The sequence below is a fragment of the Argentina anserina genome, chromosome 4, assembly GCF_933775445.1.
Source record: "Argentina anserina chromosome 4, drPotAnse1.1, whole genome shotgun sequence".
In the NCBI taxonomy this organism is placed as follows: Eukaryota; Viridiplantae; Streptophyta; class Magnoliopsida; order Rosales; family Rosaceae; genus Argentina; species Argentina anserina.
In genome coordinates, this window is record NC_065875.1 from 15,234,265 (window position 1) to 15,250,131 (window position 15,867).

At 38.7% G+C, this 15,867-nt stretch overlaps 2 protein-coding genes across 4 annotated transcripts; both read right to left on the reverse strand.

Moving 5' to 3' along the window:
• Nucleotides 1-441: 441 nt before the first annotated feature.
• LOC126790107 (LEC14B homolog) lies at nt 442-6,565 on the reverse strand. Of its 3 annotated transcripts, none has more exons than XM_050516245.1 (10): nt 6,441-6,565; nt 5,772-6,258; nt 5,510-5,629; nt 4,495-4,572; nt 3,722-3,892; nt 3,315-3,392; nt 2,688-2,863; nt 1,753-1,908; nt 1,230-1,290; nt 442-908 (listed from the first exon to the last, which is right to left on the reverse strand). In XM_050516245.1, the coding sequence occupies exons 2-10, from the start codon at nt 6,159-6,161 to the stop codon at nt 714-716; spliced, it is 1,425 nt and encodes a 474-aa protein (XP_050372202.1). In that variant the 5' UTR covers nt 6,162-6,258; nt 6,441-6,565; the 3' UTR covers nt 442-713. The 3 variants fall into 3 exon arrangements, with proteins under 3 accessions (XP_050372202.1, XP_050372203.1, XP_050372201.1); XM_050516246.1 differs by having other exon boundaries at nt 5,772-6,245; nt 6,441-6,563; XM_050516244.1 differs by having other exon boundaries at nt 5,772-6,262; nt 6,441-6,562.
• Nucleotides 6,566-7,329: 764 nt separating this feature from the next.
• LOC126789982 (sugar transporter ERD6-like 16) lies at nt 7,330-15,502 on the reverse strand. Its single transcript, XM_050516102.1, is given in 19 exon segments — nt 7,330-7,442; nt 7,751-7,865; nt 7,999-8,021; nt 8,024-8,057; nt 8,163-8,212; nt 8,315-8,375; nt 8,470-8,532; nt 8,601-8,644; nt 8,729-8,813; nt 8,920-9,000; nt 9,091-9,183; nt 9,294-9,358; nt 9,473-9,548; nt 9,647-9,712; nt 14,504-14,569; nt 14,685-14,744; nt 14,841-14,930; nt 15,012-15,074; nt 15,244-15,502. Coding segments are annotated over 19 exon segments (1,437 nt in total). The 5' UTR covers nt 15,433-15,502.
• Nucleotides 15,503-15,867: the final 365 nt, after the last annotated feature.

A 15,867-nucleotide genomic window follows, 5' to 3' on the forward strand; every position in this document is an offset into this window, starting at 1 on the left:
TATTTGTGTTATTTTGTTTAACGTAAATTATGAAAATACCCTCAATCTCTGGCATCGAATAATCTCCGCTTATTATATACTACAATTGATAATCTTTTACATGGTTAATTGAGAATTCTATTTTGGCCTTATCAGCCACCACCATCACCACCACCTCCGTATGAGCTTTTCTAGACTCTAACCCCATTAGCTTGTGTAAAATGCGCTAAAGGGAAAGCCGGTTATACGAGTTTTACATTAAACTCGACACTATTGATGATCTACGCTTGTACTCTAGGGGAACCAAATAAATCAGATAGTGTAGAATATCTGCAGTACACGGCGTGCTTTTCACGCAGTATGTGTGGGTACTTTTGTACCACATCGCTTTTCTCTTATCCAAATCTAAGTCTAATTTACGTATCAAAAAATAAAAAATGTAAGCTTAATCTACAATTTACTGATTCGGTTATTTGGTACATCTTCCAATTCCGGTCCAATGGGATTCACCGGTTAATAAAAAAAATCATCTAAATATACAACATATAGATTTTGGGCATACATATATTTGTACAATTGTACAGACATTAGACAGCTCTGGGGAACCTGTAATTTCTCTGTACTGAGTCCACTGAGTGTCTGCACCTTATAAGAAACTAAGGAGCATAATCTTACTATCAAAAGCAGTTATCAAATTAAATGTCAAGACTGTTAATGTGCAAAGCAATGAACCATTAATAATAGATAGCCCTCCGCCGCCTTACTCTTGGCTTGACCAGGATTGGAACTTGATCATCTCCTGGAAACTCCCATCTCACGATACTCCCATCCCAGGAAGAACTGGCCAACATTGGATATGTAGGATGCCAACTACAATCTCTTACAGGTCCATCATGATGGACTAATTTCGCTACTTGAGCACCAGTCACCTTTATAAAGTGCACAAATACGTAAAAATTGGCATTACCATTCTTGTAACATGAAAAGATTAGTAGAAATCCATACACCCATGCTTGCTTTAAGTAAACAAAATGACGTGCAAAGTTTTGATATTTTCATGGTAGTGTTCTACCAATAGAGAATAGAGACAGGAAAACAAAGGGAAACAGCCGTCATTCTTCCTTGGCCATTCCATTATATTATGATCATGTGTGTGCAGATGAACTACAGTTACCATATTTCAATCCATTAGCTACTTCACAGGAACTAAATGCTAAACGCATGTCTTGATATTGAGATATGATACATACCAGATCATAAATATAGACCGAATGATCACTAGATCCAGTGTAGATGTACTTTTGTCCAGTGCTACAATAAGAAAGATTAAAAGTAAGAAACTTATCCAACACACCAAAATATTGTCAACAGGGCAAACTGAGTATAGCATATCTTCAGGTAAAATGATGCCATATAAGCAAAACAAAAGTCTACAAGACTGGGTACAAGGTAAACTAGCCGTTTCACTACAATTTCCCAGGAGTTGACACCATAAACAAAGGACTTGGTAGATTTAATAACATATAGAGAACAAAAACCAGATTACTGTGTCTGAAACACGACATCAAGCATACACCTACTTCTACAGTTCATTAATCATTAGAGCTCAGTGACAAAATCATGAACTAGTAAAGCCTTAACACACTCAACTCTGTATTTACAGGGTCTATCTTACTGCACATACTCAAGCCAGTATCAATCTTTAGTTTTGAAACTTCACATTTGTTAAACCGAATTCAAAGTATAGGACTAAAATACAGCACTTAAAATTACCTATATGCTGGAGAAAAGTAACAGCGAATTAAAGTGCGCAGGACTGAGTGGTCTCTATATGTAGCCAACGACTGATCCATGGGATGTCTCGAAGTTCTTGCATGTGCTGGGTACTCCATCCATCTGTAATCCCAGTCACGATCTTTAATCTTTGGACTGTTCAAGCATTGAGATATTAGTGCGACCAAAATGTAAAGGCAGTAAAAGGGAATCAAACATTATGAACAACCAAAGAAGAATTCACCCACATCCCCACACCACAGGAACAGACTTGAGATATGTGAACCCGTGCTTTTTTAAGCTATGATGCTATAAACACAATAACAGATCAAAACTATAGTAAAAAATAATTTATATATATATATATACACATATGTATATATATTTGTCGCCAAGAAAATACAAAGTAGTTTCCACGCATTTAGAACAACTTGACATACTTTTACAACGATCCTCTTCCCCACTTCACCACATGTTTTTCCATCATTGAAAGACAAGCATGAAGCCTTCTTACTGACAGTTGTTTTTGGCACAAATTTTATGAATTTGATTCCACAATATGAAATAAAGAGAGAGAAAACTGGTACAAGGCCCTTATAGGAAAGGAGAAGATGATAAGAATTGTTCCTAAACCTTAGGTAGAACTGCTTTAAAAATTGAAACTAATCAGAAAATATCCAATGTTCTCTCCTTGTATCAGCAGTTCAGCACTTACAGGTTAATATTACCAGACCATGTATCCTCTTCTTTATACTACTCACATGTGCTAATACAATATTATAGTCCAGTAATCAACTAAGAGTCTAAGACTGTCATAACTCATAATATGTCGAAAGCTTATGTTCATATGAGAATACTATAACTTAAGTCACTATATCTGATACTAAAGTTAAATGTGAATAATTAAAATGAGCAGGACAAGTAATATTGCGTACAACATATTTCTAGAAGACATCTTCCGTATATCCCAAAGTTTGGTAGTCTGATCCTTCCCATTCGATATTAAATAACGTCCATCTCCGCGACTATCAATAAACGTTATGCCTTCAAGATGTCCCATCAGAACCCCAGCCGCTTGCCCTTTCGTGACAAAGCAGCGTCTGTCCCAGACCTGTAAAAGCACATCGATAATGCTAAAGTTTCTGTCATGAAGATCTAATAAAGCAAGTAAGCACGGAGATAAGAATTAATCTCTATGTCCATTTCAACAAGCAGCAACTCTCCCCTCCTAAATACGAAATAAGTGTCACTGATATTGTGCCCACGGTCATTACAACATAACTTTCTGATACCCTGGTCACCTGTTTCCAAAATAGTACAGTAATATGTGCAAGCTTTTGGAATCTGACGTCTAGCCAAGAATTTAAAATTGAAGTGACTCTTGGAACGAGCATGACAGTGAATAAGCATGCAAGAGTATAACACTTCAGTGACTACAGAGAAAATTGCAGTTTGTTCTTGAAAAGAGAAATGCAGGTCAAGAAAGACACAAAAGTCATACCTACAATTTAGAGATAATATTAGTTTCTAGCGTTCTATTAAGTAATGGACATCACCCTTACCTTACAGAGGTTATCATCACTGCCGGAAAATATAAGATGGCCAGTCTCATCAGCAAAGCATACTGTGTTTACATCTGACTGCCAAGTGGGAAAACAAGGTTTAATTGATGCCTTTAAGTACTATTGAGTCAGACTAAAACAAGAAATATAGTCTGAATAAGAAAAGTACCCAGATCTTTTCTGACAAACCAATATCATGAAGCAGTTTAATTATTTTCTGCTCTCAAGGACTTAAATGTGGCTCAAAAAAAATTTATTTGTTGTTGATCGTAGACGAAAGATAGAAATGAGGAATTAGAGCAGGTGCTATTATTATCAATAATCTTGGGGAATGTTGCCACAAATATTGATTAAGAGAGACAATTGCTGATGATAGAAAAACAAAAAACAAAAAACAAAAATCATACCGTGTGAGCTGGTATTTTGAGGCTAACTTTGTTTGCGTGGAGATCATAAACATGTATTGAAGCATCATTGCTTCCAGCAACAAGCTCTCGTCCATCGGTTGAAAATTTTACAGAAAATATTCCAAAATCTACATCATAATCAGATGAAAAATCGAGCCCTTCATGTACTTCCTGGAAGAAGTGATTGTTTGCACATGTCAAACAAACACAAGAAAAATACAAACGTGACTGGAAAGTGATTCTATGATGCACAGCCTATAACAGAACAACACTATAATTGTAATGCATAAGAACACAAGTAGCCCTATAGCTATGATCAGATAAAAGCCAAGCATTACATCATTGGAATCAGCAGTACAACAACAAAAAAGGGAAGGGGAAGGAGAGAGAAAAAAAGAAACAATTGTCCAAGAATAAGTAACCGAAAAATCATCAAACCGATTGACTTCATATACTACAGACCTGATAATATGACAAATAACAATCCTTCTCATTCATCAATTATACAACATCATTATGTAAAAATCATTTCATATAATTATAGCCAGATAGCTAGCTCACCACAGATAGCAAAACTAGCTTTTAGTTCCGACTTTGAAGATGCTAATAAGGCTACAAGCCAAAAGAGTGTGAAAACTTAACAAACAATAAGGAAATCTTAGCAATGTGATTAAAACGAGACCTACAGATAAATCATCTGAGCCGGAATTCTGTGAGCTGTTTCATATTAAAGTGAAACTAATCGCATTAGTAATAGTTTTATTGGTATTTACCGTAATATTTGCAAGTGACTCTGTTGTAGAAGATCCAACATTGACAATATAGACAATAGGTGACATGCTAGCATATGCCTGCAAAATTTACCATTAAAATAAGTGTGATTGATAAATAAAGAGACACATGCAGTAATAAAGTATTATATAGATTAGAGTTTCACTAGCATTTCATACACAAAAATATTGTGTAAGAGCATCTTTAGCACACACTCTTTTATAACTTTTTAGATATTTGAGAGCATGTTTAGCTTTTTACGAAAAATAGGGGCTGCTTCAGACTCTCTATTATAACTTTACTTTAACTCGAGCTATGTTGCTCGACAATTAAAACATTCCTTGTAGGGAATTATATATAATTTATAAATATTTAAAATATCTTTTAGTCATGTAATGAATGCTTTTGAATTCAAATAAAGCTAAAATAGAGAGAATTAATGCAGACATCTTCTAAATTGGCTAAACAAAATGACTTTTAAGCTATTTTGGTTAAATTTTAACTGAAATATGGCTAGTATTGCAAAAGATGCTCTAATATAGTATGGTTTAATTACTATAGAGTTCCTTAAAAGATTTGTATTTATGTGTCAGTAGGTTATCAAGCTTACACACTATTAACTGTCCATTAAACAGACAAATAAAAAACTACATCTACTTTAGCATCAGAGACACAACAATTACAGGTATTGTTAAATGGTCATTCAGATTCTATATAATATAATATCATAGCCCAAAAATCCCATCATTCTAGATAAGGTCATCTTCATCCTAGATACAACCTAAAACTGTCCCAACAAGAGGACAAAAACAATACATCTGTACAAGCTAAAGAGACTTGTGAGAAGCTGAACAGGGTGAACAACAAATACATAGGTTGATTTTGGATTTGCTACTTACAGAATTCGTTAGTCTTTGAATCAACAAAAATACTCAGCACATTAACCAAAACAACCAGCACTTAATAGTCCTAAGATACCCCATTTCCATGTTGTGCAGTAAGCCATCACAAACTCACAAGATTTCGTTGATCTGGTGACAGAGATGTATCAGTAATTGTCCATCTCAAGCTTTTGGTTCGAATGTCCTTCTGAATTGTCCATCTCTTTTCAACATTATATATTCTAATATGGCCTCCCTGTTTCATTTGAAAAGACGAGGAAAATTTGCATCACTAATCTGCAAAGCATATGGACTTCAAATTGAGCTTTAGCACATTAACTGAAAATCACGACATGAACAAACAAATGACATCATCAAGCTAACACAATTCACCACACCTGAAACCCAGCAACCAAAAACAAGCCATCATTCGAAAACTGAGAAACATAGGCAGGGCTATTCAACTGGTCCACCCCCCAAGGACCATTAATGGGCAGATAACGGCTTAACACATGACAAGCATCTGCTGATGAAAACCTCCCTCGTCCCGAATAATTACTTTCACGGCCCATCAACATTTTCAGTGTTGACACTGGCAGCCTCAACTTTCCAGGGAAGACCCCCCTCAAATGCTGATGGGGTCTTGTCCCAAGCTTAGTGAGGTGACCAATCTCATGATCAAGACTCTTTGATGCTTCATTGGCCTCCTCATTTGTAGCAGAACTTTCTACAGAATCACAACCATCACAAGCACTAGTATCTTTCCCAAACCTCCTTCTAGAACTCATATCTTCTCAAATTTTAATCAATACCTACTATTCAGTTCACCTTCATATCACTGAAACCAGGTCCACAATTCTGGCTATGGCCACCTGCATATAGTAACTGACTAACTGTATAATTCAGATTACTTAGCCAATAAAGTTCCAAACTTTAACCTTAAAAATCAAAATCATCAATTCATCATATTCACACTTCACAAACTACCTCACTGGAACCCAATTCAATTCTTCAGACAACTAAATCAATAACAGATGAACAAAAGATTCGAAAGTTAGAAGGCACACCTTGCAGAGATGATCAACGATACTGACTTGACAGTGGGGTATCGAAATTTGAGCCCTGGAAGTTGGGAGATACGAGGTTTATGTCTCAAATGGAGTCACAGGAGGAGGTAGTCATGAAATCGGTGTTAAAAGGAATGGACCTAATAACAGTATACGTGTTTGAATGGGGAAGCATGAGATGGTGTTTGACTCTGGAGGACTGTGCTTCGATGTGGACCGTTTAGTTCTTGATAGAAGACCAAAGTACACTTGTTCTAATCACACGGTTGAAGTCTTAGCTATTATACTAGGTTGGGGTGTACCTGATACTTGTTTGAAACATATAATTATAAATGATGTCACTTTTTTTTTTGATATCATACTCTAGACTCCAAATTCAGCTAAATTATTAATAAGTCAGAAGCCATTCAAAATTGTCATTTGTGATTGTTCGTAATTATATTTTAGGTTCAACGGACTCAGCTTTTAAAATTTTCCCTCGACAAAGAATATATTCGATTAGTGATTACCGATTTTAGCTAAACTTTTGCACAAATGTTTTAACTCAAAGTTGGATGAGTGATACAAAATTAATATGATATGGAAAAGTTGCAAATTGTTTAAAAAGAAAAGTTGCGAATTAAGAAAAATTGCACAATCCTTAAGTCTGCACTACATAGTTGTCCACGCATCATCTCCAATCAACAAGAATAATAGCGGTTACACATTTTGCTGTACGTCTTTTTTCTTTGATCAAATGCTATACTTCCTATACTTTCCATGAGTAATCATCTACTAATTGAAAGACCAAATAATAAGACACCACATTACCACAATGTTGTATCTTCTGTGAGGGATCTTCTTCAATTCCATGACCTGAAACTTCCAAATGTCATAGATATGTAAGTCTTCATATATTTTCTCCTCTTATTTCTTCTAAAGTTTTTCCTTTGGTCTCTGGGATTAACTTGGCCACAAATAGGATTGTCAAAATACAGACTGCACCATACAGATAGTAAGTTCCTGTAAAGCACATTAAAGGCATATACATAGCGCGAATCAGACTTCAGTGTTGAAACAATACAAATTACTTAAGCTTGTACCATTGGTTCACAAAACTTCGGGATTTGTTTGATACTGTTTTTGCTAGAAGCCTTTTTGTTAGATGCACAGAAAATTTCAATTTTACTTCCTAGTGTTTCCTCTAAAAGCACTTGGACAACCTTCTTTAGGCGCTTCTACCTGCTGAAAAACACTCCCAACAAATTCTGCTAGCGCTGTCGAGTTAGATTTTGGCAGGTCTAGTTAGTGTCGAAAGAAACAACACTTACCTGAGGAACTCCAGTTCATAAGAAAGTTGTAAGTATGGGAAACCACCCAGGCACCAGACCAGTTCACAAGCACCACCAAGCTTCCACCCACTCCCTTCACATCAAGTGGGAAAATCTGCAGTAGATCATGAATATTCAGTTGAACCTTCTGTAGCCGATTAGCTTCCGTATTCGATCTTTTAAAACATTATTCTATATAAGTTATTTAAGGAATAGAGGAAATAATAGGTTCTCTGATCCCCATTTACCTCAGACATTATCACCCAAGGCCTGCTCCCATACCAATCGAAAAAAATGCAACGTAAACCTGATTTTAAATAGAGACTGGCCATAAAATGAGAGCCTTTATTGAATCGGAAAGCATGGAAGTAACACTACTTTTGAAGTTTGTAGCTATAATGGTCTAAATTACCAGCACACCAGTCACAGCAAGTATCGGTACCCAATCCAGCAGCAAACCATCTCCCTTAATAGTGATAAGTATGAAAAATTAAAATCATAATATGACAGGAATGCCACAAGAAAAAAGAAATTGTTAAAAAATATAGTGTAGCACTTTGCTACCTTCAAAGAAAAAAGAAAGTCCAACCACAACAGAGCCTATGAACATCCCAGCTGCTGAAACCTTCACATCAGCACAAATTTTCATCATGAAATGATAACCTATGAAATAAATCCTTTCTGATAGACCAAGATTAGTAGATCAACGGCTACTATACCATTACGAGAACTCTCCTTCCTGACTTATGCATTAGAAATGCTCCTAATAGAGTGATTGGGATCTGTCAATAAATTTCACATGAGATAAATTCTTATGGCTGAGCTTAAACATGAGACCAGATGTAATTACCTGAAGACACGCATAAGCTGTGGTTCCAATACTGCCTGCAAATCCTGCAATTGGCATTACAACAGTAGGGTAAGTTTCACATGAAAGAGTAACAACAACAAAATATGTGAAATGAAGCATAGAGTTACCAGCTGCTTCAAAGGTTTCACTTGCATAAAATTGTACTCCATTAATACCAGCAAATTGTTGCAACACCATTAGTCCAACCCCAATCTTGAACCATAACCATGTTAAGCATGTTTCAATAAAAGAAAAGAAAAATCATAACGGTAATGGCTTAAGAGAAACAGTTTCGAATTTATATATGAAAGTTGCTTACAATGACAGAGCGAATACATCTTTTTTGAAACAAATCCACGATATTGGCTTTTGGAAGACTTTGTAGAGTAAGTATATATTCCTGATAAAGAAGAAAGTTCACACAGTTAGATATCTTCAGTTAAAATGACAAATATATATAATTCTACTTGGTTTCCTTGACAGGAAGTACTTGAATTTCTGCCTTTTCATCAGATACATCAGCATTTTTTCCATGGAGCATCTGTAGTGCAACTTCAAATTCTTCCTCTCGTCCGGCCTTTGCCTGCAAGTGTTAATGATTTTAGCCTTACCAGTTCTTATTATTCACCTTCTTTCATATACACCGTGATGGAAACAAAAGTGCGGAAAGCGTATTAGAACTTGAATTCTTACCAACCATCTAGGTGACTCTGGAATAAACCATTGACCCAAAACCAGGATAATGCAAGGCAAAATCGCTACAGATGGAAAGCCAATAATCACTCTCTTCTCACTTCTTTCCCAATGTAATCAAGTACATCCAGTTATTGTAATGAAGAACTAACAAAGTTTTCAATGGAATCATAAATTACCAATCAGAGCTAATGTTCTCCAGGAAATGATTGTTCCTACTATGAATGTAAACGATCCTCCAAGGATAATGAAGAGCTGCAGGAAAGCATAGAAGAAAAGAATAATAATGAACTAATGATCATATATTTTCCATGTAATTATTTCTTTGTTCAGAGGGCTCTTATTTCTCTAACCTGATTCAGTGTTGCAAGCCCTCCACGGAGATTTTTGGGCGCTATTTCGGCTATAAATACTGGGACCTATTCATCCAGTTTTGTAACTTATGTCAATTTTCTAAAGGAATGCACTTGTATTTAAAACATGTCTATATAGTCAAAAAGGTATCTATACACTGCACAGACATACCACATAAGAGAACAATGAAATTCCATAACCAGTTAGAAACCTTCCTATATCAAGTAACATCCCTGCATTAGATTTGTCACAAATACCTTCATCAGTATTAAGTATAACTAATTTAATTAGAAAAGAAAAAACGAATAAGAATTCAGTACTGTCATATACATGAGAAAAGTAGACGGCTAGCCATCCTACGGTGCAAATGACAGAAGACACCCTCATTGCCTGCTTCCAAAAATTTCAAGAAGCTTAGTAAATTGGATGAAGCTAGTGCCTCAACTTTTTTGGTTTGGCTTTTGTTATTCTTGTACGCCTGAAAGTCACATTTGCCATACCCCTTTCCGGCCCATAGTCTCTGCACTCTTACCGCTTGTAAACGCACCCAACACTGCACCAATTGATAGTATAGAACCAAACATGGAATACTGCCAGATGACAGAAGATTAGTAATACTGCATTGTACTATAAATCACTCTAGTAAAAATGTAAGCAAACACAACAGGCTAGCTAGGGAAAACCCTCAGTTATAGAGAGACAGAGATCTTTCCTGATGGAAGATTGACATGGTGCTGAATAGCCCACCTGCCAAAACGTTCATTCAAGCTAAGCTAAACAAAAATAATAAACCATATACTGTATCCAGAACAAACGAAAAACCTTCTTAAGCCATTGATTTCAAGGAAGCTTATAATAAAAAGATAGAAAGCCTATGTTTAAGTAACCCGGCTCTGACATAAATTATGATGTTCAAAGATATGTTATGAACACTCACACATATTCCAAACTGGAAAGAGCCGCAAACTGCAATGCCCGTGCTAAGTAATACCATCCCGATTGATCCATTTTTGATAGTATTATCGCTGTCACCATTTTCATGAGCAACAACTCTCTGTGGCTGAATGAAAGGCTGCTCCAACTCCTCAGGCCTATTAATACCCCCATTTTCGATGTCTTTCAACTGCTAATTCCCATATGTATGTTAGTGATACTTCGATTGTTATGCTACATGAACAAGAGTAGCACGTTGGTGACACTCATTATCAAAGGGTAATGAGCAGAAATCAGCTGAATGTGATCCTATCTCTAATTTTCCTCTGGAAATTAAAAAAAATAAAAAATTATGTGTGGATATTTCTACTATCGATAACCAATTAGTGTAATCACCCTAATTTTCAAAACAATTTTTGGTTTGATTTGAATTCTATAAAGTTGTGAAATTTAATTGGAATGAATGTGATCAGTTGCGACGTTGTGAAACGAGAAACGGAAACGTTCTCGGAACGTTTATTTAGAAAAACGTTACGTTTTCGCAATGTATATATCGACTTTTATTCCGTCACTCGGTTGCGAAAACTTCCTTCAGGAAAGTTGTAGAGCTCGTCGATACGAGTGCGTGGACATGTGACGCGTTCGAATCGGACGTCGGAGGTGAAAGTTATTAACGTCGGAAGTTAGTTTCCGATTTTGAAAACAAGTATAAAAGGGTATTTTTGTGATTAGGGTTTCCATTTCAGGAAACCCTTCTCTCTCTCTTCCATCCGCCTCCCTCCTTCTCTCTCTCTCCCTTGCGACTCTCTCTCCCCGACCTTCTCCTTCCAAGCCGACGATCCCCCTCCACCCGGCTCCGTGCTTGACACCGCCGGTGTCACTGAGACTGCGCGACCACGACGCAGCGACCGGTGGTAGCGGCGACGCACCCCGAGCGAGGATCGAGAAACGCCGACGGAGCTTGACCACGGGTTCGTCGATTTCGACGTGGCCGGCATCGCAGGATCTCGGCACCACCACCACGACCTCGCCCCCTTCCTCCACGACACGAATCAACCCACAGGAGACTCACCTCGAGCAGCGACGCCATCGATCACCTTTCCTCCAAACCCGAACACGAACCCTCAAGGCGACTTTTGGAGCTCCTCCGAGGGAATCCGACGGTCCAAAACATTGATTGAGGTAAGGATTAACCTTGTGTGATTGTTGTGATGTATTGTTGATGAATTTTTGGAGGATTTGGGTCGGATTTGTGGGGATCGGAGGATTATGAACACCGCCGCCTTAGGCGGCGCGTGTGGGAGCGTGAAGGGGTCTAAGGGCGGCGTGAGGCCGTGGGGAGGAAGAGGGGAGAAAGCAGGTTGGTTTTGGGGTGGCGGTGGCGTCATACGCGCCTTGGTTGGTGTCGGCGCGTGGGCCCCACGCGCTGCCACAGTGAGTGGCGCGTGAGCGCCACGCGCGGCCTGCCGGAGGTGGCGCGTGCACCCCACGCGCCGCCACATGCGGCGGCGTGAACAGTGTTTCCGAAAAGGGTAATTTTGTAATTTATTTTTACGTACGGTGAATGTAAAAAGGTGATTTACGTACGGTAAATGTAAATTTTATTTACGTACGGTAAATGTAAATTTTATTTACGTACGGTAATTGTAAATTGAAATTACTTTGGGCAACCAGAAGGGTTACTTAATTTCTCATGAGCGTTTTATTTCATATTTCTTTGGGACGACCAGATGGGCCGTCCATTGACTCATGAGTGCATTGATATTTGATGATTTGTGATTTTTCGTATATATTGATATGCGATTATATTTTCATTTTACTCATACGAGCTATAAGCTTACCGGGTTTGTGTTTACAATCCCGGTGCACCAATACGATGGTGTAGGGGATAACTCTGCAGGTGTTGATTAGTGGAGATTGAGTGACAACTCCGGAGGCTCGAAGTCGTTCGTATCCTACTGGTGGTGAGGTTTTTAGCGTGGATTTGTGTGCGAGAATTGGTGTGGTTTATTTGTGAGATTTGTGAGTGATTGTGAGGATTATTACATTTCCATTTTATGTATGGATTATAAATTTGGGTTGTAATAATTGGTTTGTCTGAGTTGTATTGAGAACTCAGAATTGATCCGCTGTGACATTTTAAATGATTTCGATTTCATTGAGATTATTTTGTGTTTAACGACTTTAAAATTTTGAGTTTTTAAGCTCGAAATTTTGGGGTCGTTACAGTTGGTATCAGAGCCTAAGTGCGTATTTGGCGATTATCTATACCATCCGGGAGCGATGATCCGACTGCAGGCGGGTACCCATCACATGCTCCTCGGTATTGATATGTCGTCGGGTACGCGAGAGTGTTTTAGGAGCCATACCTTATGGTTTGGTCCTCTAGGGAGTATCGTGATGATACTTCGATGATTCTTCGTATTCTGAATTTCATGTTGATGTCTATTGAATCTGTTTTAGCTGAATTCGAGACTTCACAAGTATTGACTAAGTGTTTCGTTGTTTGAAGGTGATGAACGCTGATAAGGGCCGAGGACAGGGCCGAGGACTGGCGAGAGGCCGAGGTTGAGGTAGGGCCGCAGGCCGAGTCCGCAACGTGGAGAACCTGTATGAGGAGGCCGCTCAACAGGAGGAGCAGGTTGAGCCAGCTCCTGCGGTTAGAGATGACGGTCGAGTGTTGAAGCTGATCAAGGATATTAGTGCACTGTCAGCGCCGACCTTTCATGGAGGACTAGATCATATGGTAGCTGACCATTGGATCGAGGGTATGAAGACTTATTTTGAGATGATAGAGTGCACAGAGATTGAGAAGAGAAAGATAGCTACATTCTTTCTCAAAGGCGATGCTCTAGACTGGTGGAAGAGCATGAGACAGACTGTGGATGTGTCTACATTCACATGGGGAGGTTTCACCACCATATTCCGAGAGAAGTATTTTCCAGCCTCAGTATAGGAGGACTTAGAGTTGGAGTTTCTAGCACTAGTGCAGGGAGACATGACCATTAGAGAGTATGACGCGTGATTCTCGCAGCTGTATCGGTATGTCAGGCCTATGGGTACGACCGCTTTGGCTCAGAAGTATTTACGAGGGCTGAAACAGGAGTACAAGACCATGATATCAGTCCTTTGCCTGACTACTAAGGAGTTGATATTTGAGAGTGCCATGAGCTTGGAGCATGCTGATAAGACTCGAGCAGGAGATGTGGGAAGTAGGGATGCAAAGGGAAAAGGCAAGGCAATCTGTACAGGTAGCGAGCACTCAGGACCGACGGGTAGGTTATGGAAGAGGCCAAGACCCCACTATCAGGTTCCGGCAAGGGCGACACCCCTAGCTAACAGGGCTGCACCATTCAGACCATTGGCAGCGGTGAGGTGTTATGGCTGCAACGAGATGGGACATTACGCCTCAGCATGCTCGAAACCGAAGAGAGCAGGCTGCCACCGGTGCGGGCAAGTGGGACACATAGCTCGGGATTATACCCGACCACTTCAGGGTAGGCAGGAACGGCCGCAGAGACAGCTACCAGCGGGCCAAGCTAGAGTGTTCGCAGTGGGTCAGCGAGACACAGGAGTGGAAGGTACATTATCACTGTTTGACTACCTTGCTAGAGTACTGTTTGATACGGGAGCATCGCATTCATTTATTGCTAGTTCGGTAGTAGAGATGCTAGGATTGACTCCTACACCTCTTGGGAACGCTTTATGTGTCACTTCGCCTCTTGGAGTGTCACTTGAGTTAGAGACAATCTGCAAAGCTTGTCTGATTTTGTACCTGATTTAGTGTCGTAAGCCCTCCACGGAGATTTTTAGGCGCAATTTCTGATATAAATATTGGGACCTGTTGAGCAACATTGATAAATTCATGAGTATGTTAAAATTTATGTCATCTAATGAACTTAACAGTTGGTAAAAAGATTTACCACATAGGAGAAAACTCCAATTCCACATCCAGTTAAAAACCTTCCTATGTCAAGTGACAGAGCTCCCTGCATCAGACATTTAACTAATCTGAACTTAGTGCCTCTAGTGATAAATAAAAAAACAATTTGATTGTCTTCAGTTAAATGCAAAATCCAGATGATCCAATTTAACAGCATATACCTTGGAGAAATAGATGGCTAGCCATCCTGTAATACAGAAAGTAGCTGACATTCTCATTGCCTGATTGTTCCACAAAGTTTCAAGCTTAGTATGTTCAGATCACAGGTTATTCCAAAATAAGCTTCAAGTTCTATTCATTTACACAAGAAAGCGTACCCCTTTTCGACCAAGAAAATCCGCTATCCGACCACTTGTTATAGCACCCAGCATTGCACCAATTGTCAGTATAGAGCCAAACATGGAGAACTGCCATATGACTCAAATTACTTGCCAGTCACTCTACTATGATTCAAGAAAATATGAAGGGCAAAAGAGATCAAGGCAAACCTGGGCTAGAGAGAGGTTGAGATCTTGGCTGATAGCTGATTGAGTGGGTGCTGAATAACCCACCTGCCAAAATAATAACTTAAGCTAAGCTAAACAAACCCTATTTTCTGTATTGAGTTACTTTGTTTTTGTTCCCCCTAATTAACCAGAAGAAAACACCAACAACAAAAAGAACATAACTTTCAGTACACTACCACCAGTAAAACCTCATAGAAAACTCAAGAGTACTTACACATGATCCGAACTCAAAAGAGCCACAAACAGCAACAAATGTGCTAATCAAAACCATCCCAATTGAACCATTATTACCATCTTCATAATCAACAACAATGATCTTCTCTTGTTTGATAAAGGGCTGTTCCAAATCCTCAAGACTATTGGTTTCCCCATTCTCCACATCTCTGCACTGCCCAATTGCCATATCTGAATTCCTCACTACACTACTCTGAGAATTCAAACCCAAACAAAAAAAAAAGGAAAAGAAAAAAAAAGAACAGGAGCAAGAACAATGCTCCTGGTACTCGTTGGGATCAAAGGAAATCTTTTCCTGTATGATGGTTTGTTTTGGAGGGTATATATAGCTCCATCAGGGGTAGAATCGTAGAGAGATATTTTATGGGGTTTGTCTGCTACTACTTGAATGAGAAACCTATTCCATTAAATATAGGAACTTGAATATGATACGAATGATTTGCTTAGCATGTGGGAAAAAGCTAGCAGCTGTCACTGAGCATATATGTAAATCCAGTTGTGATTGGTAAAACTGGACCAAGAGATCATTGAGTTTGTTTTCAACTGCAATTTGGAGAAAATCGAGCATGTGAATTTCTGCCTGGATCGCATGATTGAGTTTTGG

Excerpts from the sequence above, each read along its gene's own strand:
- LOC126790107 (XM_050516245.1), bottom strand. The coding sequence starts at position 6,161 with ATGAGTTCTAGAAGGAGGTTTGGGAAAGATACTAGTGCTTGTGATGGT. Across the intron at positions 5,630-5,771 it reads TTTTGGTTGCTGGGTTTCAG|GGAGGCCATATTAGAATATA; the intron begins GTGTGGTGAATT and ends CAAATGAAACAG. Across the intron at positions 1,909-2,687 it reads ATGTCTTCTAGAAATATGTT|TCCAAAGATTAAAGATCGTG; the intron begins GTACGCAATATT and ends ATGCTTGAACAG.